Source organism: Pollicipes pollicipes, unplaced genomic scaffold, assembly GCF_011947565.3.
Source record: "Pollicipes pollicipes isolate AB1234 unplaced genomic scaffold, Ppol_2.1 Scaffold_4295;HRSCAF=5057_pilon_pilon_pilon, whole genome shotgun sequence".
NCBI classification, from domain to species: domain Eukaryota; kingdom Metazoa; phylum Arthropoda; class Thecostraca; order Pollicipedomorpha; family Pollicipedidae; genus Pollicipes; species Pollicipes pollicipes.
The window spans coordinates 8820663-8847667 of NW_023596461.1; the positions used below are offsets into that span (position 1 = coordinate 8820663).

General features: G+C 49.3%; 2 protein-coding genes across 3 annotated transcripts; both read right to left on the reverse strand.

Moving 5' to 3' along the window:
• Positions 1-690: 690 nt before the first annotated feature.
• LOC119096380 (cyclin-L1) lies at positions 691-8563 on the reverse strand. 2 transcript variants are annotated; one of them, XM_037219251.1, is made up of 7 exons: positions 8471-8563; positions 7781-7871; positions 3402-3606; positions 2628-2899; positions 2221-2283; positions 1684-1794; positions 691-1260 (listed from the first exon to the last, which is right to left on the reverse strand). In XM_037219251.1, the coding sequence occupies exons 1-7, from the start codon at positions 8487-8489 to the stop codon at positions 1056-1058; spliced, it is 966 nt and encodes a 321-aa protein (XP_037075146.1). In that variant the 5' UTR covers positions 8490-8563; the 3' UTR covers positions 691-1055. The 2 variants fall into 2 exon arrangements, with proteins under 2 accessions (XP_037075146.1, XP_037075148.1); XM_037219253.1 differs by lacking the exon at positions 7781-7871 and having other exon boundaries at positions 8471-8543.
• A 62-nt stretch (positions 8564-8625) lies between these two features.
• Positions 8626-11937, reverse strand: LOC119096382 (cyclin-L1). The gene is made up of 5 exons (XM_037219254.1): positions 11725-11937; positions 10217-10401; positions 9780-9900; positions 9078-9142; positions 8626-8760 (listed from the first exon to the last, which is right to left on the reverse strand). Coding segments are annotated over exons 1-5 (582 nt in total). The 5' UTR covers positions 11935-11937; the 3' UTR covers positions 8626-8759.
• Between the last annotated feature and the right edge of the window lie 15068 nt (positions 11938-27005).

Genomic DNA, 27005 nt, shown 5'->3' on the forward strand with positions numbered 1-27005 from the left:
GGGACCAGCGTCGGCGCCGCACCAACAGTGAAGAGCCGGGCTCAGGTTCAGGCCAGGAGTACGCAGAACGCTGCGGAACGCCGTGCGACTCGGCGCTGGCAGGTGGTTCCGTGATGTCAGGCCTTGCTGGCGACCCGCAGGTCACGCCGCGGATACCGCCGTAGTTGTGTTGCCGCTACTGCCGCAGCCAGAGTACGCGCTGAACCGCCCCCACAGACGAAGGTTCTATCAAAAAATTTACTTTGTCCCGACTGATGGAAGGACAGGCCCCACTAGCGTCTCTGCACTGGTCACGGGGATCAGTACACTGGGCAGCGACCGACCTGCCGGTGCCCGGAACGCAGCCTGCCGCAGGCCCCGGCTGGCTGTGACCCGGTAACTGTACGCTGGAGCAATGAATGGTCACGACCCGACTACACGGGCAGCCAGAGAAACTGCTCGTGTAACGGTGAGCGCGTCATTGGGCATGTACATGAACGTGCAGCGCTGACCATCTTCTGGTGAGTGAAGACATGGCTGCATTTACCACCCATGATGATTGGGACTTTTCGTATCACCGACCTGCCGCGTCAACTGAAAGTGGGAAAGTGCGGCTGCCTTTCTCCACGCGCAAGTCTCCATGTTTGTTCTCGTTCGTTAAATACTGCATTCTAGACAGCCATCCGCGATGCCCTTCCGGAAACACACGACTTACACATGGTCATGTATTGAGATACATTTTGACAAGTACATGGTTCGACGATAAATGCCTATCGCTGGCGGGATCGCCTTCACAAGTACACTTACACTGGGATGATCGGATGATTGTGACATGATCTAGGCACGCTACTGATGGGCGTGAATACTGGTGCCTAATTACGCCCGGCGATGAACACTCGGCACACTTCAGAATGGATCACAATGGCAACACTGCAGCCGGCAGTACAGTACAGTACGCGTATATACACACACACAGACCCGCATGCACGCCGCTCCTCAAGCCAGTGCACTACTGTTTACGCCGCGGCCCCGCCCTGGGCCGCCCGGCGCCCGCGCTCCCCGACCGCCGTCGGCCGTCAGCGGCGCTTGTGGTTGTTTTCGTAGCCGCGCTTCTTGGCCTGTTTGTGGCGCTCCTGCGAGCCGGCGCGCCGCTCGCGCTTGCCGCCGCTCAGCGGCGCCATGCGCTCCGACCGCTCGTGCTTCGACTTGGAGCGGGCCGGCGAGCGGGAGCGCGTGCGCGCGCGTTCGCGCTCGGCCGAGCGGCGCCGGTGCTTGTCGCGGCTGCCGGCAGGAGGCGACGGTCAAGTTCCGGGCCACGCATTCTCTGGTGCCACCCAGTAACCTCAGTTTGTGTCAGCTAGCTACCCACTAGTACCAGCTTTGGACACAAACAGGAAGCTCCTAATAAGCACATCACAGGACACCTCGTCCACCAAACACACTACGAACAGAACTGCCTGCATACCAGTGTAGGGAAAAAACTTTGAGATGCCACACCACTCACTTATGAAAGATAGGCTGCAAAATACATGCCACCAGACTGCCCACAACACAACAGCCCGGCGAGCCCCAGGCGGCTAAGGCCGGGCCGATTTCGATGCCCTACACCACCCAAACATTACACACAGGAGCAGCTGCCGCGGCGGACGCTGGCGGCTACTGCCCGTCCACAGGTCCACCCCCCAGCGCGGTGGCGGGCCTCACCTGCGCTCCTTGTCCTTCTTGTGCTTGTTCCTGTGGCGGTCAGGCGTGGACGAGTGGCGGCGGCGCTTCTCGACCGGCGAACGCGAGCGCGACCGGTGGTGGGAGCGCTCCCTGCCGTGGGCACACGCGCCCGGTCAGCCCCCGCGAAGGATCGGCGCTCACCTCTCATCAGGAGGGCCACCGCAGCACGACACACACGCACACACTACAGCTGGAGACACACCAGCAGAGCCACCACACGCCAATGGCAAACCAGGAATGCTCAGACAGAGGGACCTTCGGAAATGAGATGCAACGTTATAATAATGTTAGCGGAAGCCACGGAAATGACGTTTGGATCCACGATCCCGTAAAACAGGTTCTGGCTAAAACCCCGTTTCCCTCCATCATCGCACGGGAAAAGCTCAAAATATAGCGCGTCGGAATCGACGTTATTTGTGAACGTGAGCCACTAGCAGCATATGGCGGTCCCTGATCTGCCGCCGACGCGTCACGTGGGCAGAGTGCCGGTCACCCGCCACCCAGGCAGATGCTCACCTGCGGTTCTTTGACTTCAGTTTGCGGCGGTCATCATCTTCATTCGACGAACGCGATCTTGAACTGTGAAACATTGGACAGTGATCAGTAAAGCCAGGATGAGATGATGCGGGAGGCACTTTTCTAGACTACAACTGAGCCAAATCTAACGTGCTGGTCGTCCAGCGCAGGTCCCTTATATAGACTGCTATCGTTTTAACACCACTGACTGGTGCCAATTTCTAGCCGGCCTAACATTGCATGTTACCACATCATGGGAGAGACATACCTTCATTGCTGTCAGTACATGGCCCGAAAGGGTCCAGCACATGCGCATCACACTATCAGTGACGCCGCGGACAGGCCTCGCTATCCGCGAGCCTGCATGTGCCACACGTCCATCGCCCCTCCGCGGCACAGTGCCTCACCTGTCGGTGCGTTTGGCGACCGCGGCGGCGGCGGCGGCGGCGATGTTTTCCTTGTTGAGCTTGGCGTCGCCGTTGGGCGTGTCGCGGCCGCCGGAGCCGGCGGCGCCCGGCCGCTGCTCAGCCGGCGAGGCGTTGTGCGACGCCAGCGGGCTGAAGTTGTTGCCCGTCCCCAGCGGCGTGTTGGTGCCCGACAACAGCTTGTTCTTGAGCCGCTGCTCCTGCTGGCGCGCGCGCAGCTCCTCCACGGCCCGCTCCAGCTGGTCGGCGTTCGGCTGCCGGCGGCGGGCGCCGCGTCAGTTGCGCTGCACACACCGCTAGACGCGCTGTGCAGGGTACACAGGTGTGGCGCACTAGACTCGAAGACAGCGCGAGTGCCGAAATCGGGGGCATGAACAGCTGCACATGATAAACCGCGAGTACTGACATCAGGAGCATGAGCAGTTGCACGTGATAAACGCCAACAGCTAATATCACCTCAATGATGGGGCACTACTTGGAACCATCCTACTCCTACAATAACTCAACATCATCTATCCAAGGGATATCAAGAGTGGCAAGACGAACCTGTCAACGACGACCCTCTGCAGATATAGGAATACTACACGTTGTAAAGCTCAACGTCACAAAAGGGAGCTCACATAGTGCTGAGTCGCAGCTTCCCGCGGAAGACGATCCCATTAGTGGCGATCGTCACGCAAAACCCGGCGACGGAGCCGGTTCGGGGGTGCCGCACCCGACCCGTCGGTGGCGCGCCTGCTGCCCCGGTGCCGTTACCTTGGAGCGCCCGTACAGGCGCATGATGGCGGTGGCGATGTCGCGCAGGTCGGCCTCGTCCATGCCGAACACGTGGAACCAGTGCGGCCGGCTGGGCAGCGGCACGCGCTTGACGCGCGCCGCCAGGTAGATGCAGGCGGCCGCCACTGTCTCCGGACTGTACCGGATGAACACGTTGGTGCGCAGCGCGTCGTTCATGGCGTTCCTGCGGACGGCGGGCGGCGCACTGACCGTTAGCGACGCTCGCCGCGGGGCGGGCGGGGTCCGCGGTCCAGGGTCTGCGGTCCGGTCCGGTCCGGGCCGGCGGCCGTCTGGTCTGCGGCGCTGGAGCGGCGGGAGGGACGCGGTCGGCCGGCGACGTCCCGGCGGCGGCGGCTGTGTGCCCACGTCCTGGCAGTATGGTCACTGGCGCACGCGCGTCACACGCTCTGTCCTGCAGCGCTGTCGCGAGCGCCCACAAACGCGCGCCACGAACGCACCAACACCGCGCCGGGCCGGCCAGGAGAATGGACAGGTGAAGAACCAGCCCGATTGCAAGTCCGTAGATTCCCGCCAGGTACAGGTACCTGGACCACAGTTAACGAAAACTCTAGCCGGTCACTCGGCGGAGCGAGTCCGCCCAGCCAAACAACTACAGTCCAGAATGAACAGGGACACAATCGTGCCAAAAACCGCCACGCAAACTCAGCCATTGTTAATGTGACCAAATATTCAGCCACGCGAATGGTGGTTGTGAACCGAGATCTCTAACTTCACCCGAAGCCTGTCGAGTATGAAGCCAACCGAACATTTCAAAATCTCCACTGCAAATGGCGCAATTGGTATAACCAATTTTACCATGAAGGTGGCTGTGCTCCACGGAGGATTGACAAAACCCTGGTTTTAATGTGTGCATCATGCCCGAATCCATCCACCCCCAAGTTTCAAGACTTAAACATAAGAGTGCACTTGATGAATTCAGGCTGGAACTTAGAGCCTCCCATGCTTTCCAGAAAGAGAAAGAAGTCATTATATGCATTTTAATGCCCATCGCAATCCATGTTTTGTGTACACTTGGCATCACAACCGTGTGATCGAATTAAACTACCAAAAAATAGTGTTATGAACATAAGGTGCCCCAGTCAATAGAGAACTTGCCAGAGGACAGGGACGAAACAGTGCCAACCAAAAGAAATATCCCACCACCACTCTTAATGGAACTATGGCTGATGTTGAAAGACACCCAAAAGGCAGGGGCAAAATCACCATCTATAGCAACGAGCCGCCACCGCTGCAGATTCAAGCACGGCCTGTGTCGACGAACAGCAACGACCGAATACTATCGAGGACGCCAGATCTGACGCGCCACAAGCGTGGTAAGCCATCTGTAGCTCGCGCACCAAGCACACACACACCACAGCACTGTCATCCAAAGGTAAAACCCCACATGTTCATGTTTGGCTATTTTGCATTTGTTAAGTCATCTGACCTGTCCTCTCAGGCTGAATTTGGCCATTTAACCCATCAGTTGAAATCAACATAAATTTTGAGCCCTTTTTTATCTAAGAAATTGTGAAAATTTCGAGAATGGCTTCAGTAATTGAATTCCACTTGAGAAGACAAAAATTAAATGGCAAAAACGCAAAATCGCCAACAATACACACAAAGGGTTTTACCTTAGGATGGCAGTACTGTGGGCGCAGTTGCATGGGTCCGGCCGACAGCACCTATCGACCCACAGCACGCCTAACATTGCCATAGACGCGTCCGCCAGCCTAAGCAGATGGGATGTTGTCTCCTATGTAACTCCGGAGGAGCCCTGGAACGAACATCGGCCAAACAGCTAAGCAACAAACCTGATTTTCAACCCTACCCCAAATGACTGCTTCACAAAAGCAAGACATATTGGGTTGCACTGAACATTGCCAACTGACAGAAAAGAACCACACTACCTAACTTTCACGGTGACATGCAGCAAATATCTCACCGGCAGCTCAGACCCATTGAACAAAAACGTCACAGCCATGGAAGCGCTGTCACAGACCTCCAAGCTAGGGACCAACACACAACCCTGCAAACAGATAACACCAACAAATTTTGCAATTTGATGTGATGTTAACATGTTAACATTTAATTGACTGCAGATGCTGCCCCAATAGCAAAGCTGACAACAAACAAAACGTCAATGTTAGTTGCCACAATGGTAATTTGCATGTTTGAACTGTATCTTTACAGTACAATTGATCCTCATCATTCTACTTTTTATCATTTGCCCAGCACTGCTGGTGGGCTCTGGAAAAAACTACTGACCACATCAGCTGAATGACACAGCATGCTGAAGCAAGGATAGGCAACACATGTATGAAATACTGTGTGAGCTAAGGATTTATTTTCAGGATTTTTTAACTTTTTTAAATTAAGTGACTTTTATATTGATAAAGACTGCCTATGGACAAAACCAGCACACCTCATCCTATTACTAGAAGTTGCTTGCCTGCTCTTCCTGGTGCTTTTACTGTTCTTACAATACCTTCCCTGGCCTTCTTCAGAAGGTATTAAGATACAGATTCCTCACAGAATGAACACTTCATTTCTCATGACTGACAATAGCCACCATGGATATATAATTTGCAACAAACCCCTGTCACCATTATTGCTTAGCAATCATTGTTGCAAAGAAGCTACCAATGTCATGCTTGCACTGCATACTGGTCCAATGCCAGGAAAGGACACATGTCCATCTAGTCAAATAATATTGGGATGTCCCCAGTTTCCCACAGACTGAGGCTCCTATGTAGATCCAGGTATATGCCCTGTCAAGTGTAGTTCAGTACAACTGAGGATGGATGATCTGAATATATGTAACCATTAATATTCATGGTGCACGTCAGTATCATGTTTCACAAACTTGACTATGTGGCATCTTTGTCAACATACAGCAGCACTCGTCCAAGAGAAGATGGGAATGGAGCAGACAAGGCAACAAGAAACAAAAAGCAGCTGAGCAATCACAGGTACTGCAGACAAATAACAGTGAAAACCACTGGAATGTCTGATAAACTGAAACAAAACAATAAGGAGAATGCAAAAAGGAAGCAAAACTGCAGAGAACAGGATGTCCACTATGCATGAAATGCATGAACTGATCATGTACAAGATGGCAGTTGTTTTACCAATTCATCATTTGTACCCAAACAAGACACCAACTAAAAACAAATGGTTCTGACCACAGCACCCATGCAAAACAAAATGTTTGCTATCCAAGATAGATGTGGCTTTGGTAGATGTCAAAAGTAGACAAGACATATGAAACTTTCAAAACCAATCAGCCTGGTGCCAGAATTTTGTAGGATCACAGTGAAAGACAGCATTGCAAATTATGCCAATGCTCTCTGAACTCTACCCAAAACATCAACTTGGCAAATACCTGTACATTTGCTATCCATACTTTCCCAACATGACCAATCAGTCCTGGAAAGACCAATCTTTGAATCAGCAAGGGTTATATAAACAGTGCCAGCAAAATTAATTTGGAAGAATATTCAGTTAGCCATTGGATGAAGTGTGCAAGCACTTAAAACACATCAGGCATGGTTTTTCCTCTGGTACAATTAGTCAAATGTTACTAGAATTTGGTATGCTTACTTCTTGTGAATAAACCGCCCACGTTTTCAAGCATAAACTGCCCACGTTTTGTAGAACCGTGATCAAATGTTGAAAATGGAAATGACCAAGCCAGGTTGCCCATCCACTCCCCAAACACCATGACGTCTACGGCGAGAGCGCCCTGGCGGTGTGACGCAGGGCGGAGTCCAGAGCACCTGTTGGCGTGGCTGGGCGCGCCGCCAGACGCACCTCCAGCTGCGGCGCCTGGTGTCCCCCGCGCGACGTCCGTCGCAGTCGCCACATGGACCTCCGGTCAGGGCCATCGCCTGCATGAACGCTCAGAACGGCCGACACGGCAGCGACGGAACTCAGCGGGCCCCCGAGACACTGCATTGGGAGCGGTGGAGAGTGCAGCTTGCGGCCAATTCCATCTGCGGTAAGCCAGACAGTCCATATGACTTGTGACTCGGACTCCGCCGCTCCCAATGCGTGCCATTATCAAAATTGTGACGCATAGTCAAACAGACCGAGCGACGTTTCCCCACCAGAAGAAAACATCCAGGCTCATCTCAGCAACTGTAGCTTCAAGCAGTGACCTAACCGAACTTGTATACACGACCACAATATAGCTGTCAGCTTCCAGAGAAATATCCTTGCGCCAATTTGCGGGCTGGCGGCCTGGGGCGGGGTCGGTGCGTTCGGCGGCGTAACATCGGGCCAGGCGCGGGCGAACGGGCGGGCGAGCGAGAGCGAGCGGTCAGAGCAGCCTACAAGGGCCTGGCGCCCAGTACCACCTTTCGGCCGGCAGTGTCGTGTGGGAGGTGGAAGCGGCCGATCCGAGACCGGAGGTCGGATGACCACAGCCAGTGCGCTCCTCGCAACCCACTGCAATATCAACACCACATATTCAGCGCCAGCTCAGAGACCACGCGGCTTGCGCCAGAAAGGCTGGAGGCGGACATGCTGTTGCCTATCTAGCACTGCATTGTGCATGGATCATAATAGCTTTATATATATATATATATATATATATATATATATATATATATATATATATATATTTCATTATCCCATATCTTACCATGATGACTGGGATGAATATTAACTGCAACATACTTAAACCAAGCAAACAAAATTACATTAGACTGCTGACAGCTGTCCAGCACGTGAAAAATTGCACTCCCACCAAAAACTGTGAATGCTTTGCACATCACTCATCTTTGGGAAACTTTTCCCTTTATGACTGGTTAGCAATATTGGGTCAAGGCAATGAGAGCTAGGAGATCTCTATTTCACTGCTCCACCTCCAGCAATCCTGGCACCACCTGCAATCCATGCCCTCTGAGAACTGGGCCAGATATGCCTGAGAGCATTAAGCTGTGCAACAACGAGCACAATCAAAACGCACTGACCGCCGCGCGCGCGCGCCGTGACCATACTGCACAGTGAGCAGACAGAGCAGGCTGAGACCACTGCCAGCTCACCTTGGTCTGTCCAGGACATGGGCACACAGCAGCAGCCAGGGGCGCGGCGGCAGCCGACCGCCTGCAACAAGAGGGATGCGTCCCACTGGACAGTTTAGAGTCGGCCGGCCGGGCGGCGCGGAGCCGTGTCAGTGGGTGTTGGCTGCGCTGGCGGACGGCGCGCCGGCCGCTGCCCGCTGGTGGTCCGAGGGCGGCGGCGCCGGCAGGAGGGGAGACCAGACGACGACCGGCAGACCGGACCGGCTGGGCCGCGAGCCGCCACCTACTTACCAAGCCATTCCTCACCTAATCTGTGTTAGGCAAAGAACAAAGCCAAAATTAGAGCTTGACCTGGGCAGCACACTGGTGCAGGGAATGACACTACAAGTACGTGGCTGGTAGCCACACCAAACAGCAATGACGATGACACTGAATAGCCCGGCCAGTCACAAAACAATAAAAATGGTGCAAGTATACTCACAAATAACAGCAACCAGGATGCTACATTCACACTTGTGAACAAGACTATGCTGCTCAATGCCTGCAAAACTGGGCTATATGTGATCCAGCCCTGCAGTGCAGGATGACTGAGAAGCACACTCTGTTGATGGATCCCGTTTGAACTTACCATGCGTACTGAAGCAGCTCAGTGCTGTTCTCCCGCCGCAGGAACCTCAGGTACATTACAATCATCTGGGAAATTGGCCATGTTGGTCAGTGACTGTTACTGGAGCAATATGGCACATCATACACTTTTAAGAGGCCAATGTCTCATCATCCATTATTCCAGCCTTCTCTGCACACTGCACACATCTCCCAACATTCAGACAGCTGACATTGATGTTCAGATCTTTAGTTTCCAAGAATTCCATTGAATTTACAATTGTGAATAACCTGAAAGGCCAAATGGCTGGCTGGCAAGATGGCTGCATGGTTCAGCATTGATGAGAATGGCCAGAGGCCATGACACTGAGCAAAAAAATTGGCCGCTTCCACAAAGTGGGTTTAGAAAGCACATGCATGGTCCTGAAATGACAGGCTTTGGTAATGAGATGGAGCTGAAGAACTTGCTGACAGCCGAGGTCATTGCAAAGTCAAGCAATGAGCCCGGCAATGCTTTCTTCCTGTAAAATATAGGAGACCAACAAAGTACAGAAGTGATTATAATAAGCTTGTTCTGGAATGACATACTCTAAAACCCTGAAAAGTGGGAAGCCTTAGTGAGTCTCCTGACCCTTGCCTCAAACCAACTTTTGCAAATAAAGTTTTAAGAGGGGCTTGTAGGGAAAAATCTTGCAACCATAGCTTATACTTAAAAAATAACACATACCTTGTGAGGATGCTGGACATGCACACAGAATCCCAGTTCCTTGAGGATGCGTCTCTCTGCCTTGATCACTTGGTTTTTCAGATGAATGTAGTTTGGGTCCAGGACAACTGGTGATATGGTCCTGTGGAGGTTACAGTGCCATGTAAAGCATGATAATAAAGGCAGCCTGTACAGATCATTCCTGAAACTTGCACTCATTTAAGTCAAAATAGTACAACTGCTACTGAGAACCACATAGTTCAGAATAGAAAATGTTAAGATCCAAATAGAAGTTCCAGATTACAAAATATTTGTGAGCATCATCTCCCCACAAATACACATTTGTGGCATGATTCGGCTTTCTGTGGAACTAGCAAACCAGTGGCTGGCAATGCTGGGCATGACAACACACACAAACCAAGGTGCATGACCTTGTGTTGGAAAAAGATGTCACTTACTTTTTGGCACGAATTTGTTTGATGTGATGGAACACATTTATCACATCTCTTGTCCTTCTTGGCGCCTCTTCAATCTTTGACGCCAAGCAAAGGCAGGCCATGGTTGTGATTTCCATAGGATGCTTAACATAAGACTTTGAGTAGTAGAACCTATGCATTAGCACTTGCCCTGTGGCCATTGCTGTCTGGAAATAAAAGAGAAAGCATGTAAGTAATGGAGCCTTTGCCACATGTATTATCCACCTAGACCCTGACCTGGCTATAAAGTTGAATCAAAGCCATAACAAACAAAAAACAAAGCTTAAGTAAAATGTGGTGGCCTTTTTTACTATTTCTGTTTACTGCATATGGTTGAGAACTAGGTTTAATTACCTATAACCATGGGCACTCCAATATGAGGAGTTGCTACCTTACCCAACTGGTAACTGAGTGCTGCAATACACAGGATTAGGCACCCTGTCTTGACTTAAGGACCTTGTTGCAACAAATCCACCTCCCACATGTCATGCCTGCAATCTCGATCTCAGATCAGTGCGGTAATCGTGGAGCACCCATGGTGCACCTAACAGGTTATATTCGGGTAGTTTTTAGTTGAATAGTGGGAATTACTTCCTCCTGTGGAAATTTGTCATTTGTTACTGAAATTTCTCTAAAGCAGAGATGCTCAGCAAAAAGTCATCGCACAATGCACAACTGACGGCACCTGGCTAATGGATGTGTTGTGCGAGAGTATCAGTTTCCTGGAATTGATATATGTTTGGGGAAAATGAGGCACTGAGTATGAGCATGACAGAGTACAGATCAATAAAAATATGATGTAGACATTACTCCTAAGTTTGACAATGCATTTTTATTTCAATCAGGACCCACAACAGACTAACTATCCTAGCTTTCTTCAGATACAATGCTGATCAAGATTTTGATCTTGCATTATCCCTACACCATCAAAACTTCTTGAAATATGTGCTCTCTCACTTAATTGGTGACAGTCTTAAACCAAAGGTCCCTAATTTTTGGTATCCATGCACTGGAATAGTTGTGACCGTAGTGCTATGTCACACATGTTCAGCATGATGCTTTCAAGCCTCGTGAATTACAGAGTCTCAACCAGCACGTAATGTTCAGGCAAACGCCGTCGTACGCCATCTTGATGGAAGTAACTAGAACAAAGACGAAAGCGACGCACTAACTTATTTCAGTGCTTACTTTGTCATAACCATCTGCATCACAAAAAGTGTTTGGCTGCCTTTGCTTCCTGCAATGTACTTTCCTTTCATGTGATCTTCACATGGATTACAACCCTGGACTTTCTAAAGAAACAGCGCAGCACAAATAGGACAACGGCGCGTCACAAATGGGAACAGCCTGCCAGACCCATGTTACATTAAGTCCTATCAACTGGCTACATAAGATGGTTCGCAAAAATACCAGACTACACACTTTGTTATCATCGTCTTTAAAACAGCATCAACGCAGATAAACAAGGCACACAATAAGTAGGTTCTTACCTGCGGCAGCTTGAGGAGTTTCCCAGCCGTTTGAATGAGCTCGGCTCCCATGATCCTCAGCTCATTTTCCAAGGCAGGCTCAAGTCCATCGAGCTCAGAAGGTGTTGGAGACAGTTTTTCTTCACCGATAAGACAATTTTCAAGCGTCAAGACAACGCTTCCGTAGCTTCGTTGAGACGAGCCCATCTTGTCGGTCTTCACGGACGCCATTGCACAACGTAACGGGAAGTGACGTAATCATAGAGGTGAGACTAGTACAATAAAATATGACGACGCTAACTTCTGAAAAGCCCCAATTGAATAGGTAAGCTAGTTTTAGACAAATTGACAGGTAGATTAATCCAAAATAATGATTTTTCAACTTCATAAAGGCTACAATTGCTGAATATGCAGAATAACTACACGTTTTGTCGCGTAGTGTTGGAATACAAACCCGGAAACGCTACCCAAAAATGAGGCTTATGTCACCAAACTTAAATTCTTACCAAACTGGATCAAGCACAACCAAAATGACCCCTTTATCACCGATTTGATTATTGCCATGGACACCGTGTCACTTGGTCCATCTACGACTGTCTATGGTTACGATTATTTGTCGTAGATCGTCCATGTTATTGCCACCAATATGATCCTTTTCACTACCGGTTTAATGAAATCGTTGTCCGCAATGCCGGCTAAGTCACCAAATGCACGAAGAAAAATCCTAGAATGTAAGGACAGGCTCGAAGCCTTGGATTGGTATTCACTGAGATGTCGTATACTTTGAGGTATCTGATAGAGATATTCAAGGTTATGAAAGGAAAATATGTGGTAGATCTACAAGGAGCACCAGAAATTAGGTTGAGACTTGGAAGACAAGCTTCAATTAGCAAAAGGTACGAGTAGAACTACCAAGAGGCAGATGTCACTTAGTCAAAGAGAAGTGAATCATTGGAGTGGACTACCGAACGAAGTTGCAGGAATTCCCTCTCTAGCAACATTTAAAAATCGTTGGGACAAGTTCTGCCCGCCTAAGGATCTCATTTATGGCTAAATTCAGGCAGATCATGTGGTAAGATTAGTGTCCAAGACGTGTGCGAAACCTGAAGTAGACCAGCCTTAATGGGCCCATGTGGCCCTCTGCTGGCCTTAAACCAACCTGTCATAAACTTACGAATGTTTTGGGGCGCAGACGCCATTATCCACATTGGAGTTGCGTTCTGAGAGCGAGTCGTTGAGCTCTTGCCCTTGTGAATACTTTGATGCTTACAGTTTTCAAATCGGTTGGCAATTTATGGATGATATCGGGTTCCCCGTCCTTTGCCCCAGGTTTTGACTTCGAAGATCACTTGACATTGGAAAATAAAGATTATTTTCCGTGCTCTCGCGCCATAATTGACCTTGAGACCTTTTCGAGAGAAATCGGAACTCGTAGCTGAATGAATCGTTGCCTAAATCGCTAACTTCACGGACATCGAATTCCGGGCGAAGGCCTGGCCCTCAAATCCCTGCCAAAGGGACTCGTCGCGCCTATCGTGGGTCACCGGGACCACCAAGGTGTCTAAGTAGGTCTGAGACCACCGATGCTAACCGGTTTGCTCTGAGTCGGCTTGGACTCTGGGGTCCATTTTCGAAGCAGGGACAAGGATTGTTACTGAAGGCTGGGCTGGTCGGGGTCTCTGACACAAGGTGGCTCACTCTTCTAAGGCACAGGATGCTTCACAGGTAAACCTGTGTCGGCAAGGACTCCTAGTCGACCAGTCATATTCTGCTGAAGAGCAGAACCCTGAATGAAGTATGGGACCCTAAATGTCAGCAAATCACTTGCGTTGGTCGGGGTCCTCTTGCCTGGCACGAACTGGAAAAACGAGATATGACAATGAAGTGGTCCATAATGAGCCAATAGCTGATCTGGCCAGTCACGGGCCCTAGAACCAAGCAGGGGCCCTTCAAAGCCCCTGGGCCCGGGCCCCAAAATGGTCCCGGGGTCCGCGTTTGAGCCGAGAACCCGACAACCTGAGGTTGTCATAAAGCTGCGGCCCGTGCTGCGGTCCACATACGTGCTTGGGTGGCATGTTTTATTGTTGTTGTAATTGTTGTTAAAACCTTTTCTATTCGGTGATTTTGAGATCAGAGCTCATGTAAAGCAGGATTGTTTCGTATGCTTTGCGTATGCTCTATGCTCTACCCTACCACTGTGAAATTTCAGCAAAATGGCAGAGCTTTATGGAAAGGTTGCGTGTATCGTTATGCTTGGTACAGCCCCCCTGTCCCTTGACCTCTCTGACATTGAACAGCCGCTGCCATCAGCCGCAGCCCACCCAAGTCAGAAGTCAAAATGTGAACGCGCACAGACCCAGCAGCCAAGATCGAGAATCCAGAGGCCCACCCCCACCACACCACCGCCACTATGTGATGAGTTATCAATAGGATACCCACCCCTCCCGTGCTTGATTTTTTATGTGCCCCTGCGAGCGGGTACATTGCATATCGACTTGAAGCCCTATGCCGTCACTGGTGAGTTAGAATCATCCCATTGGTTATAAATCAGCCTTTTCTTCATAAATTGGTCGTTTCGATTTGCTCATTCAGCTGGTGCTCGGTGTATTTTGGAGCTAGAGTGACCATTCTGGTTGGCCAATTTATTTTGGCCCAGCTTGAAAACGCTTTACGTTGCATTCTGGTGTACAAGTCCAAGGCCGTAAAACAGGCAAATATTGAAATGTTGAATTATTTAAAGGGGGCGTCCCATTTCTGGCTCATATTTCAGAAACATGCGCTAATGAAACCCCAGGACTAGTTACTTCTAACAACAGTCCTGGGTATTGTCACTGCAGTACCGTCAAACCATAAGTGGGATACCAAATTTAACTATCTTCGAGTCCAAATTGCACTGCCACCGCTTGTAACGCCGCCCTACTTTTTCCCTGCAATCGCGACTACGGTCGTCATGACAACCTCCTTGGGCGCCTTCTAGTGGTGAGAGCAAAACAAAAATTTTGATTGGCCCAGCGGGCAAGGCCTATCACGGGGAAGTGCGGTGGTTGGAGTTTGAACGAACGCGTTTTAAAACATCCAGAATTCACAACGCCCAATGGTCAAAACGTCAGGAAACTCAGCATCTAGCGCTCATAACATTAAAACATCGTTCAGTGTCCCTGGACAGCGCAGTCACAACATCCAAGCTTGCAGCATCCAAAACCGCGACATCCAAAGGTTTGTAACATCCAGAGTGTGTGAGATTCAAAAGCTGGGACGCTGCACCTCTTCCTTTTGTAAGAACTCCTACCGCATATCATGCAATGTCAGGTCTACGCAGAATTTGGTGGCGAAAGCTTAACGTGTCGCAAGACAGAGCAACTGCAGCGGGGTCCCACTATCCGACCCCGCCTGACCTTCAGCGCGACCGCTGCCACCGGCCGCAGACCATGCCTGTCCAGGGCAAATAGCGAGCGTCTATAGCGATAGGCGCTCTAACCAACTGAGCCGTGTTTTGTTTTAACTCCATGAAGTTTTCGATACAATTTTTTTCCTGGTTACATAGAAGCTGCGTGTACCGACCTTACGGAGGTGTTCAGGATTAACGCCACCAGAGGGGCAAGGGGACAACTGCCCCCCACCATTTTCAAAGGGGGCAGGCATATCGCCCGGTCCGTTCTCCGCAATGTGAGGCGGAGAACGGACTGGGTGATATACGTGGGAACCCATCCCGGAAGTTGTCAAACTTGATGGTCTTCTCGTGATTCTGCCTCCCAGCCCAGCCACTACTGGATGCAGCTCCAGCGCGCGACAGGGGCTGAAAGGCTTGCTCCGCGCCAGGTTGGCCGGTTGAATACCCTTCACTCGGATGGGCGGGGGATCAGTTTGACCCTCCTGATATCTTAGAAACCAAGAGATCCAAAGACACCATTGTTGGCATGGTGAAATGGTCTGTACTTGAACTCCTTTGTGTCAGAATTTGAGGTTCCTAGGTCATGCCCTTCAGATCAAGTAAGGTCAAACATGGTCAACCTCCAGATTGGTTTCCAAAGTGCGGCCAGGACCCAGATGCCTTTTCTAATCAAAAGGTCGCAGGTGCTCATGTAAGGTCAGTCACTTTTTTACCTTTCGCAGGTCAGGGTGACTGAAATCATGCAGGGCTGTTTTGATTTTTACATTTGAATAGGCGTAAAGTATTACGCTAGACAGTGCGCTCCAAAAAATAAAATGCACATGGCAGGCGTCGGACAAGCCAGACCTAAAACATCCAATATTGGCAGACTCTGCGTCAGTCTGATAAGTGGGCCAAGGCAGTGTTCCTTTGACTCAAACATGTCGCCATCTTCAAATGCCACGTGCTCCACAAATTAGATGACAGTAGTCCTTTTCTTAGTCACCGAGGGGTGATTGATGCAGCCATAGTGCATACACGTCCACTCGTTTCGGTTCCTCGTTGCTGGAAGGGCACATAATACCCCTACCTCTATAACTTGTCGCTCTTGTGAACCACCTGATAAGCTATATTCTACGCAAATTTTTGATCAATGCCAAAAAGTCAGCTTCATTCAGCGAAAACATGACAGCACGCTGAGTTGTACCATGTTTTGTGATGAACACAATACCCATGCCCATGAAAGCAATGCGGTTTGTAACACAACTATATCACAACGGATCAAGACCATAGACCAAGACCTAGGCATATCAGTTATGATCGCATGATTGTGTGCTGTGACATCCATGCGAGCGATGCGACCAGCACCAGTACATTATTTTGCAGCTAAGGCGCGAGAGACGCAAGACGTGAACATGCTATGACGAAAGCAGATCCAGCAATGATGACTGCTAAAATGGGTATACCGCAATGTTGAGTGACCTATTACAGTAATGGCTTAAATAGAATAAGGAGCAAGCATCGGACGCCAAGCCCAGCCACCAACCCCTTACCCGCCCCCACCCCCCCCCCACATTTAAAGGGTGTTCCGCATTTATATGGGGTTTTGAACTGAAATAGCCATCTTGAAGACCTTTCGGTGCAATCTCGTCTAGCTGCCGAGCTACACATCCGCAAGAATAAGAAACATATATCCAGGAAAATATTCCAGTCATCCTGACATTCATGACATCGCAATGTCATTCAAGTTCGGCCATTCCGTAAGCCATGGGCGATCAAGGCCTAGAAAAATACAGTTGTTGAGGCGTTCATATCTGGCGCTTATAAGCGCGATCTCAAGATATAAATGCCGTCAATTGGCTCTCAATCAATGGTGTGCAAGGTACGGTGGCGTAATCAAACCATGACGCATTGAGGAGCATATTTACTGAACAGAGCGGTGTGCTGTGTAGAGCAGTCTTTTCCGCTTAAAAAGTACACCAATAGTTTCCATTGAGCTTGTTTCATTATATCTGACGCTTGCTTCAATATCTTTAAATGTGAAACATTCCCTTTAAAATAGTCTGCCTCCAAGCAGCATTTCTCCAAACGAATGTACGGGTATCGGGGTTCCATTGTTATGGGCGTAACACTCGTGTTGGGCAGCGTGCGACCAGTTGATTGGTGGCATGTATACCGGAGGTGCGCCAGATTTAACGCACCAGCAATATATATTTCAACATAACACCAGGTAATTGGGTGTCCAGATTTCTTCATTACAGTTTTTGACTGAGATCACTTCGATGCAGCCAGGTCATTTTCGAATCCGTAGAAACAGCAAATTAGTTGACAGTACTAGCGACAAATGAAGAAAACAACCATCTGCTCACGACATTGCTCGCATGCATGCATACAAAGATATGGGCGACCAAAACACAAACCTGCAAAGCGCCTTGCATCGATAGGTGACAAAGTAGCTGTGCGATACTGCTATCGCAGTATCGCATAGGGGGGGAGTGGACTTCCCTTCTGGGACCTCCAATTTTCAGACGTCGTACGAAAAAAAGATGCCGTTGCAAAGGCCTCGTCAAACCACCAAAGAGGCTTCTCATATTTGTAACCTCAGGCCAAGTATGTGATCACCAGAGGTCACAGAACGTAAAAAACGGTCGCTGTGATGGATGCAGTGAAATCATATGTTATGACATCAAGACGGATATTGAGATAAAAATGGAGGCGTAAAAACTGTGGGAAGTCCAATCCGACCATTTCTGTTCCCCCACAAAGGTCAGGCCATATCAGATCACTGTTCAAAGTCGATCTATCAGTATCTTATATGTACTGTTTTTTATGCTTTTGTGCACAATGCGCGTTTGACTAAGTTCAGTTTATTAGGTGCAGCTGTGAGGAAAAAGTATTCAAAGCATAAAAATGTAATTTGATGGTGACCTAAAGGTAAGCTAAGGGCAGCTTAGCTAAACTCCGCAAGCCATCAAAATATAAAATTGAAGTGAATTAGACACTAGCGAAGGAACTAGAACACTGACAAACTACTCTACGCGACCACCACAATGTTTTTCTATGGTCAGAAGAAGTGTGTTTTACATCTACAGATGCTCAAGAACGCATAGCTGTTGTACTTATTATACATAATCCCGTCAACGCTTGGCAATGTATTTGTAACGAGCTGAGAACGGTCGCGTTGGAACATCAAATCATACGTCATCAGCTTCACAAACACGATGTAGATGTGGTTGCATGCGCACCCATTTATCTAGCCCTTCTGCTACCGACAACAGAGGGAATTGACCTTGGTTGACATCACATGACCTCACATGTCCTCTCGTGACCTATGGTGAGCTCAGCATGCATTATAGTTATATCACATGTTTTCATTGGAGCATCAGATTCTGAGCTCGAAATTACGGAATAAAACCGTCGATTTTGAGCTCAGCATGTGCTTTGCAGGAGGTACCTTTGAATATGACCTGGGCCAAGGTCATGTGCACTTTGGTCATATGATCGCTATGCACGTGAGCTAGTGGTCTTTTCCTTCCATCCAAACCCCAAAAATACACAAGAATGCGTCCAGTTGTGATTATTTACGATGCATCAACAAAGTTGACTTGATTAGAGGTCACTTACCTCGCCTGCCTTAAAAAATATGAGACTCACAAAAAGTTATGTTTGGTCAAAGTTTTAAGAGGCTAACCATTTTGACCTGACGTAGATCACTGGCCTTGGCAGATCACCGGCTTAAGTTTGCACAAAGGATGTCAAATTGATGGATCAGTAGGTACTGTAAATGTGGTGTTACTGCGAGTATTCGGTTTTGAGCTGCGCTTAAAAACCGTAGGGGTAGGTCAGCATCCCCCCCCCCCCGGCCGGGGGCGAGATAAGCTGTTCGTCTTGCAAGTTCCATTTCGGAAAGTTTGACCAACACATGCGGACCCACTCGTCGGGCCCGCGCTTGGCGACCCGAGCGGGTCGACCCTCACCTGTCACAGCGGGCGGTCGGGAAGGGTTTGCACAAACGAGAGGATTATGTCCCGACCCACCCGTTCCGGAGGGGGAATCAGACGCTTTGATACGCCGCGCGACTAGATTCGACTAGGGCCAGGCCTCAGCCGTTCGCCACGAAGGACTAGAATCAACTAGGCTAGTCCCCAAACAGTTTAGAAGTTGATGAAATATTAGTATGCTCCTGTTAACAAAAGACTAGAATCAACTAGGCTAGTCCCTAAACAGTTTAGAAGTTGATGAAATATTAGTATGCTCCTGTTAACAATGAATTCGAAATGAGCACTACAATCTACCCCACATACCAAGCTCTAGAACGATCAAGCAGGTTGATTTTGACCTTGATGTGACCTTTATACCTGACCTTAGGTCAATGAAATTTATGTATTCAATTGTTGAGTTGCCTGAGAAACTATGTTATAGATGTAGGTCTTCGTCGAACGCTTCTTTGTTGCATCAGATCGGACGATTCCCTAGAAATTGTTTTCATTTAATCCACGGCCCGATTTTTACCTGCCGTTGTTCAGCGGCCTTACAAGATGCATCGAAATATTGCCAACCAAACAATCTGCTATTTACTTGTTTTAATTCGGGGGTCAAACTGAACCATGCCTACTCAAGCGCATGTTAATGGCGATACACGGGAGGATCAGCGCGGCAGCAGTGCGTCACGCGCACCGCCTTCGCCTGGATGGAGTGAATCCAGCTCATGCCACAGTCGCTTTTGCCAGTCTGAACGCATCACGTCAGAAAACGCTTGGCTGCGCTTTGAGACGCACCATAAATGGTGTTGGTGCAGACCTGGTGAGAGTGTCTGAGCTCTGTTGTCCTCAAACAACGCGCCGTTTGAAATGCTGCTAACGCCTCCATAATAAATAGCCAGACTTACTCTTCCATTATTTTGTTATAAGCAGACTAACAACCTTTGGAATCGGGCGTCCAATTCATGCGTAGCGGCAGGATAAATATTGCATGAAATGTTGCCCTATGCAGCTTTTTCTGCTGTACATACACACATTCATACACTGATACTTGGTGTCGCATCTGGTCTGGGTGATGATATGCACTGTGTTGAGGAAAAGCCACCGAACTGTGATAAAAAGGTATCCACCGGTATGGGGCAACGGGCGCCCTGCTACGTTGGGAGGGAAAGGGATGATAGCCCATTGGATTACTTCCAAAAATTCGTGACGCCGCACTTTTCGGTAACCTAGATCTCGACTGAAACTCTTCCTGGTGGTTTCAGAGATAAGACTACGTTTCCCGATGTGTTTTTGATAGTTCGTTTGATCGAGAGAACATCCCCGAGCAACCAGTACCTTAAATGACCGCATTGCTCTTTTCGTGTTAAGCTTTTGGCTTGACCGACTTGTCAATTTTATTCGCCACACCCAAACTTCCCTTTTATGAGCGGTGTTCTGTTAGGAAACCGGACTATTTGGACCCTAATGTCCCCCACCCCCACGTCCCACAGCTTGTTATGTTAAATTGTGTAAGGTATTCCAATTTCATGTGTAACTTCTCTCCCACAGTATTACGAAGTAACAGACCAGCCTACAAAAAAAGTTTGAAGGAATTCCCTGAAAATTGTTAAAGAAGGCAACTAAACGTCCTAAAATATAATGACCACAGGTTTCCAGATGAAGCTCAAACTTTCATGCAATTTTCATGCGAAAAGTGCAGGGCAAGTGTATGTGTAAAGATGCATTAAAACAATACCAACGTAATTATTAACGGTGGCATACGTTTATCGGAGGTGAACCCTTCAAGGCTCATTTCTGTCACATGTGAAGTCTTTGGAAAAACTTAGTGATGGGCAGTTAACGGGCACTGTCTTGCTATGAACCCGTTGACTACAACGCACAAAATGCTCGCAAAAAACTTCATTGCAGCGAAGATACACCAGTCGTTGTTACTGAAGCCCAACTTTGGTAGAGCTAAGGTCAACTAAAGCTAAGCTGACCACATTCGTAATGTGGCGAAACGCTTGGTGTAGGGTTTGCCTTTCAGAACAAACATTCATATATAACGTGCCGAACGTTGGCTGCTGACTTAACAGCGTCAGCCGAATCCCAGGGCGCTAGAAATCGTGCAATTGCATGACACAGTAAAGACCCTTTCGTGCTTTTTTGTTAGAGGCCCGAGGCTGGAAGGGTTCGTAAAAACTTCACAATAATCGAATGGTGGTTCGGAGTACAAACAATAAAGTTTTCTCAGTACGGAATCGGATTTCAAATCCGTCGCAGCATTTTTTAGAATTTTGTGTGTATTATAAATCCAATTTCATTCCTGAACGTGTATTCTGAAGTAACAATGCTGCACCAAAAATATCAGTTCGTTACCCGATTTCGTTTTCTCTGGAGACCATACCGCAAACAGTCAGGTTTCGAGTAAAAGTATGCTAAGTTTGTGGCCTTCTATGAGTAGCACGCAAAACAACGCTTGCCATAAATTTCCACGAGACCTCTAAATCATCGGCGTCATTATCACGCTTAGGTTGGGGTAATAGGGGTGTAAGGTTATGTTTGACCGGGAAAAAAACGCGGCATATATGATAGGGTCTAGCCCCATGATCTAAAGCTACCCACCATTTGAGGAAATGATTTTAAGGCCGTGGCGATGACGTTGCCCCGCTGTGTCCGCGATGCCCTTTGGTTCTATGCAGAAGGACCATGGAAGACAGACTCTGTGTGATGGTCATCTTTAATTGCGCTCTTTGTAACATTCCAGTCAAAAACATTGGGGGGCCAAGCCAACATTGGGGACCAATTCAACATTGGGGGCCGGAGCCCTAAAAAAAGAATACAAATCGACACCCGTGCTCATTGATACGTCAGGCACTGTACCTACAAACGATCGTGGAGCCTGTTAGTCTGTTCGCAGTGCGTGGGCACCGCCAATGATTCTGGGACCTGTTCGTAGCAGATAACCCCTAGTTCATCCCAAATCATGGTACCATCACCTCTTCCGTAAATCTAGCTGCGCCCCCAGGGCTACACGCCCGTAATGGACACCTGTCGTATCAATATAATCTAACTTATCTCACCTGTCGTACTTAACGAATTACGCCTGTCGTACTAAACGAATCTCACCTGTCATACCTTTCCCGCCGACTCGCAACGCTCTGGCCTTATGACGTTAAGCGCTGTCATGTCCCTCGAACTCAATCAAACTGAATATTTTTTCGGCGAAACGGTGTAATAAAACTAGAACAAAACGGTAGGAAATATTCTCACACCACCTTGGTGCTTATTAAACTACCCTAAGTGATCGGTGCACTCTGAAAAATCAACCCTCCAGACAATGGTGTTGTATATACATATATGTAAATGCACTGCCCTACCTAATGGACATGTGGCTATGGTATCAAATTTCACGCCAAAAAGTGGTTCAGTACCGACCTACCAAAAAATGTCATCATAACTCAAGGCATTCGAATTTCTTAATGAAAATTGGATTCAGTAGGCGCATCTCCGTCAGCTAGCTTAAACCTTCTGATAGGCAAATGCGCAGATGCAAATGCGTTTATCTTTCAAAAACGATGATGTCCCGACAAGCGTCGCACGTAATGCTTAGATGCATATGTACACTCGTGAAGGTCATGGTAGGTTTTCTTTGATGCGTGTCTCGGTGACGGTGACATCAATTGTACATATCTAGTAACAGTCTCCGTAATAACGTGTGGAATTAGGAATGAAGTTATATAACGGGAAATACGTGCAACCCAGAGATCAGAATGCGAGTGTGAAAATCACATATTCTACTCAGCAATATGTGGTTTGTGGTGATATCCATTCCGTGTGCGCGTTCTAAACTGCACGCGTTTCATGATGGGCAGGTTGGTGCGAACGAAAATAGCGTGATGGATCAGCTGATCGGCCAAGGCCGCCGATCGCCTAAACCGCGCAAGCCAGATTGCGGCGGATCCGACTTCGCTTAAGGCCGAGGGCGATATGACGATGCCACAGGTGTATATAAAATGGATGTGAATAACTACAGTTATGCATATGCAAAGTTCACGTCATCGTGCCGCTAAGCTTTTAGTAGCGGAGGTAGGGACACCGTTTGCTCAAGTCAAAGGCAACAGAGAGCACACTGTGCGATGCTTATTACAAATGCTCTTGAAGCTGGATTCGCGGAAGAGTAAGCGTTAGGCACTAGCAGCGGACTGCATGCAGCGACACAGCGACAAATGGCACAGTATCATGATACTGTCGGCATTTAACGCGATACATCACGAGAGAGTGAGCCAATGGTGCGCAGGGGCGGATTCAAAATTTCTTCAGGGGGTGAGGGAGGGCACGCAATATTGCGCGGACCCCTAGAGTTAGGGCCCTTCCAAAAAATCCTCGCATTCCGGCCATCAAATTCTCAGATTTGTTATATGTCACTGTCCATACCGAAACCCATCTTACTGTGCGCAACCCTAGAAAACTAGGCGCACTACACATGCGCATACATGGACTTGTTCATTTTCTCCAGATCATGGTGAATCCTCCCATTCTGAATGCTATTTTTTCGAAAAGCATGACAAAATAAACTTAAGTTGGCTGGCAAATGTCCTTAAAATAAAAAACGAACTTGATTCCTCGATTATTTTCGCTGGCCGGCTAGTTGATGTAGTGCCTTGCTGGCTGATGAATGATACAGAGTTTTTGCTCTGCTGTGAAGGAGGATGAAATATGCTAGCATTTAAAATGCATCAAGAACGTAATGCATGGGTATAATAGGTGTCACAAGTTCGAAAACAAACGGATATGACACATACGACTTTGGCAGCACGGCAAATTATCTCCGACAATTGGGCGTAACAATTCATCGGCGCATATCCGACCGCTGCTCTAAGGCTAAGTCACCACGGCCGGTAGGGACGGAACCTGAACAATCGTGGATGCCGTGGCAGGCCACCAAAGAGCCTTCCATCAACAAGTGTAGGGTCCTCCGAGCAAGCGAAAAGAACGCAAGACCAACGGCGTATGCCCCTGGACGATCGGGAGTGCTCCGGCAGACTGGCATAGGACCCCGGCCAGCGCACAGGGTCCTCTGAGTAAATGGGGAGCCAAAGCCAATTACCTTAAATTAAAGGGAATGTTTCACATTTAAATGTATATTGAAGCAAGCGTCACGTATGATGCAACAAGCTCGCTTACGAGTATTGGTATACTTAGGGCACAAAGGGGTGGTCGAAGTCTTTTTCAGGGGCCTCGGCCTGCGAAGACGGGCCCTCAAATAACGGTCAGAGGGCCCTTCGCGTCGATTGGGGACCCCCTGAGTTGATATGGGTCTTTATATCGGTCAGATACCACCAGTAACACCCAGTCGACTCCGCGTCGGTATACGCCTGAGGGCCCACTTCCCAATCAGTTGTAAAGCCGGGACCAGTGATTTACACTGGTCGGGGTCTTGTACCGGTCAGGGGCCCACAGCGCCTAAAATGGAGCCTTGTGCTCGCAGGGGGTTCCAAGCCGACCAAGGGAATGTTTGATGAGGCCCGAAGAGGGACCCGGGCAGCCCACCAGAACCGATGATCAAAGGTGAGGGCGCGAAGTACTGACTGTAGGTCACACAAGGAATCATCGCCCGTAAGGTCGTGAACTGAAATATCAATGAGAGGTCCCCTTGCACCGTTTCAGGAACCCCTGAGACAACGCGGGTGTCTAAGTCGGTTAGAGACTACGAACGCCGAGCAGACGGCTCCATGTCCGTCTGAGCCCCTGAACCCTTGAACCCACAATGCCTGACAGGCGTCCTGTATCGGCAAGAGGCCCCAAGTCGAAGCGTTGGAAGCGTTGGTTGAGGGGGCCCGAAGAGGGGCCGAAGGGTTTCTCGAGACCAAAGATCAGAGGGTCAATGGGATAGCTGAAGGGTCCGAATGGCTGTCTGTAGGTCATATCAAGGACCCTTGCCCAAAGGCCGTGATACCAAATATCAGTAGGATGAGCTCCCGCACCGATAGGGACCCCTGGGACAGAGCGTTCCTCTTTTTCGGCCGGACATCACGAACAACGAGCAGTCGGCTCCGTGTTGGTCTGAGCTCTGGGTGCCCATCCTCCAAGCAGGGACAAGGCCGGGCCCGCGATTTATATCGGTCGGGCTCCTGTGTCGTTCAGGGGCCCATAGTGCCTAGCAGGGCATTCTGTGTAACAAGAGGCCTCGAATTGGTCGGGGAAAGATTTGCTCAACAGGAACGGGGACGGGAGCCCGAAGCCAGAGGGTCTCCGCGTCGGTCGGGGCCCTCTGGCCATTTAAGGATACATAAGATGATTGCTCACATCAGGCAACAAAACAGCCCTGTGCCAGTCAGGGCCCCCAGTGGCGAACGGTGGGCCCTCCATTCCATTCCTAACAAGATCTGTAAAATCATCGCCGGCTCTCAAACTGGGAAATAACTGAGAGCAGTGGCGGAGTTTAACAAAATGAGTTGGGGAGAGGCTGAACAGCGAAAAATAACTAAAGCCTATCTGCAAAATGCACCAACTGACGGGTTGCTCTCCTGATCTGAACCAGTCCATTCTCAAAGTTGTGCGGTTAGAACCTAACATGGGGGAGGGGGGCTGATACCCCTCAACTGCGGAGGAAATTACGACCTTGCGCGAGCAATAAGAGTGGAAATCGCAACAAAGTACTCGTCGCACACCTGAGTTTAAAAACTGGGGCCGGTCGGAACGAGACAGCACAGCCTTTGTTCACGAACGTGGAAATCTTTCCAGCGATGTGTCTTCCAACGTGTGCATTACGTTCACGTGATCACGTGATCACCTGCAGTGTTGTGCCGTCCATGGACAGCCTTGACCTGTCGCTAATGCGGCAACGCGATGACGCGTACCGAGTATAGCGCGAATCTTGGGCCGAAACCGACCTAATCGGCCTACCGACTTCTTCGAAGCCACGTGAAAGTAAACCACTTTGCGAGGTCGAGACGTAGTTTTTTCGTGCGATGCCGTGCTCACCGACCGTGCTGGGAAAAGCTTCGCTTTCAAGCCCGCGAAGGGAGGAGAGGGTGTCAGTGAAAACCTGCCCGAAAAGGCCGACGACGACCGACGCTTCGCTTCCGTCGGCCCACGCATCGCTGTCCGAACTCGCTGCGAGTAGTCTTGACGGCCCCGTCATCCACCCAAGCCGCCGTTGTATGACCACTGCCAGCCTAAGACTGCGTCCTACGACTGCCCGAACTATCGAGGGCTATGAACGAACCGCTATCATCCGGGGTAGTGATGACATGCCATGACGGCGTGCAACTGCATGCGCTGTGTAAATGTTTCCCTGCACCGGACCACATTTGCTCTATATAACCGACACCTCTGTTGCTTCTTGCATTTGTCTTGATTCGTGGAACGTTGCCTCTGTCATACGTCTTCACAAATCTGGCCCTCGTGACGTCGGTAGTAACTTCAGACCAACATCATTTCTTCCATCTCTTACCACAAACAATTCTAGCCTCATCACAGTACGCTTGCAGACCTTGTCACTCAACAGAGGATGTCCTGGTCGAAGCCGTTGATTGGGCGGTACGTCGGATTGACGTGGGTCACACCGTCGCCGTCACCTCCACTGATCTCAGGTGTGCTTTTGACAGTGCTGACCACAGCGTCCTTTTGACAAAGCTGTAGTGGCAGGAAATCGATCCGAGCTAGGTTGTTTGAGAGTGCCTTGCTGATCGGCGGCAGGCAATAAGAGACGGTTGCCTCTCTCTTCTGCTGACTCACGGCGTCCCTCAGGGATCCTCGAGCCGCCCGATCCTCATCAGTATCTTCACGAAAGACCTTTCATCTAACCTCTCTCAGAGACGTCTAGGTTGCATGCTGGACTACGCTTATCCAGACCATCTATTCATTCTGAAATCCCGACAGGAAGAAACCATTCAAACGATGTAACCCTACGTCACATCCTATTCCCTTAAGATGAATCCCACACAAACAACGCTTCTCCCTCT

What these genes read in the sequence shown, in the direction of transcription:
- LOC119096382 (XM_037219254.1), bottom strand. Translation starts at nt 11,934, where the DNA reads ATGGCGTCCGTGAAGACCGACAAGATGGGCTCGTCTCAACGAAGCTAC. An exon ending in AACTCCTCAAGCTGCCGCAG is followed by an intron (nt 10,402 to 11,724) that starts GTAAGAACCTAC and finishes TTTTATTTCCAG; the next exon opens with ACAGCAATGGCCACAGGGCA. An exon ending in AAACAAATTCGTGCCAAAAA is followed by an intron (nt 9,901 to 10,216) that starts GTAAGTGACATC and finishes TAACCTCCACAG; the next exon opens with GACCATATCACCAGTTGTCC.
- LOC119096380 (XM_037219251.1), bottom strand. An exon ending in GCCTGTACGGGCGCTCCAAG is followed by an intron (nt 2,900 to 3,401) that starts GTAACGGCACCG and finishes CGCCGCCGGCAG; the next exon opens with CCGAACGCCGACCAGCTGGA. An exon ending in AAGAAGGACAAGGAGCGCAG is followed by an intron (nt 1,261 to 1,683) that starts GTGAGGCCCGCC and finishes TCCTGCCGGCAG; the next exon opens with CCGCGACAAGCACCGGCGCC.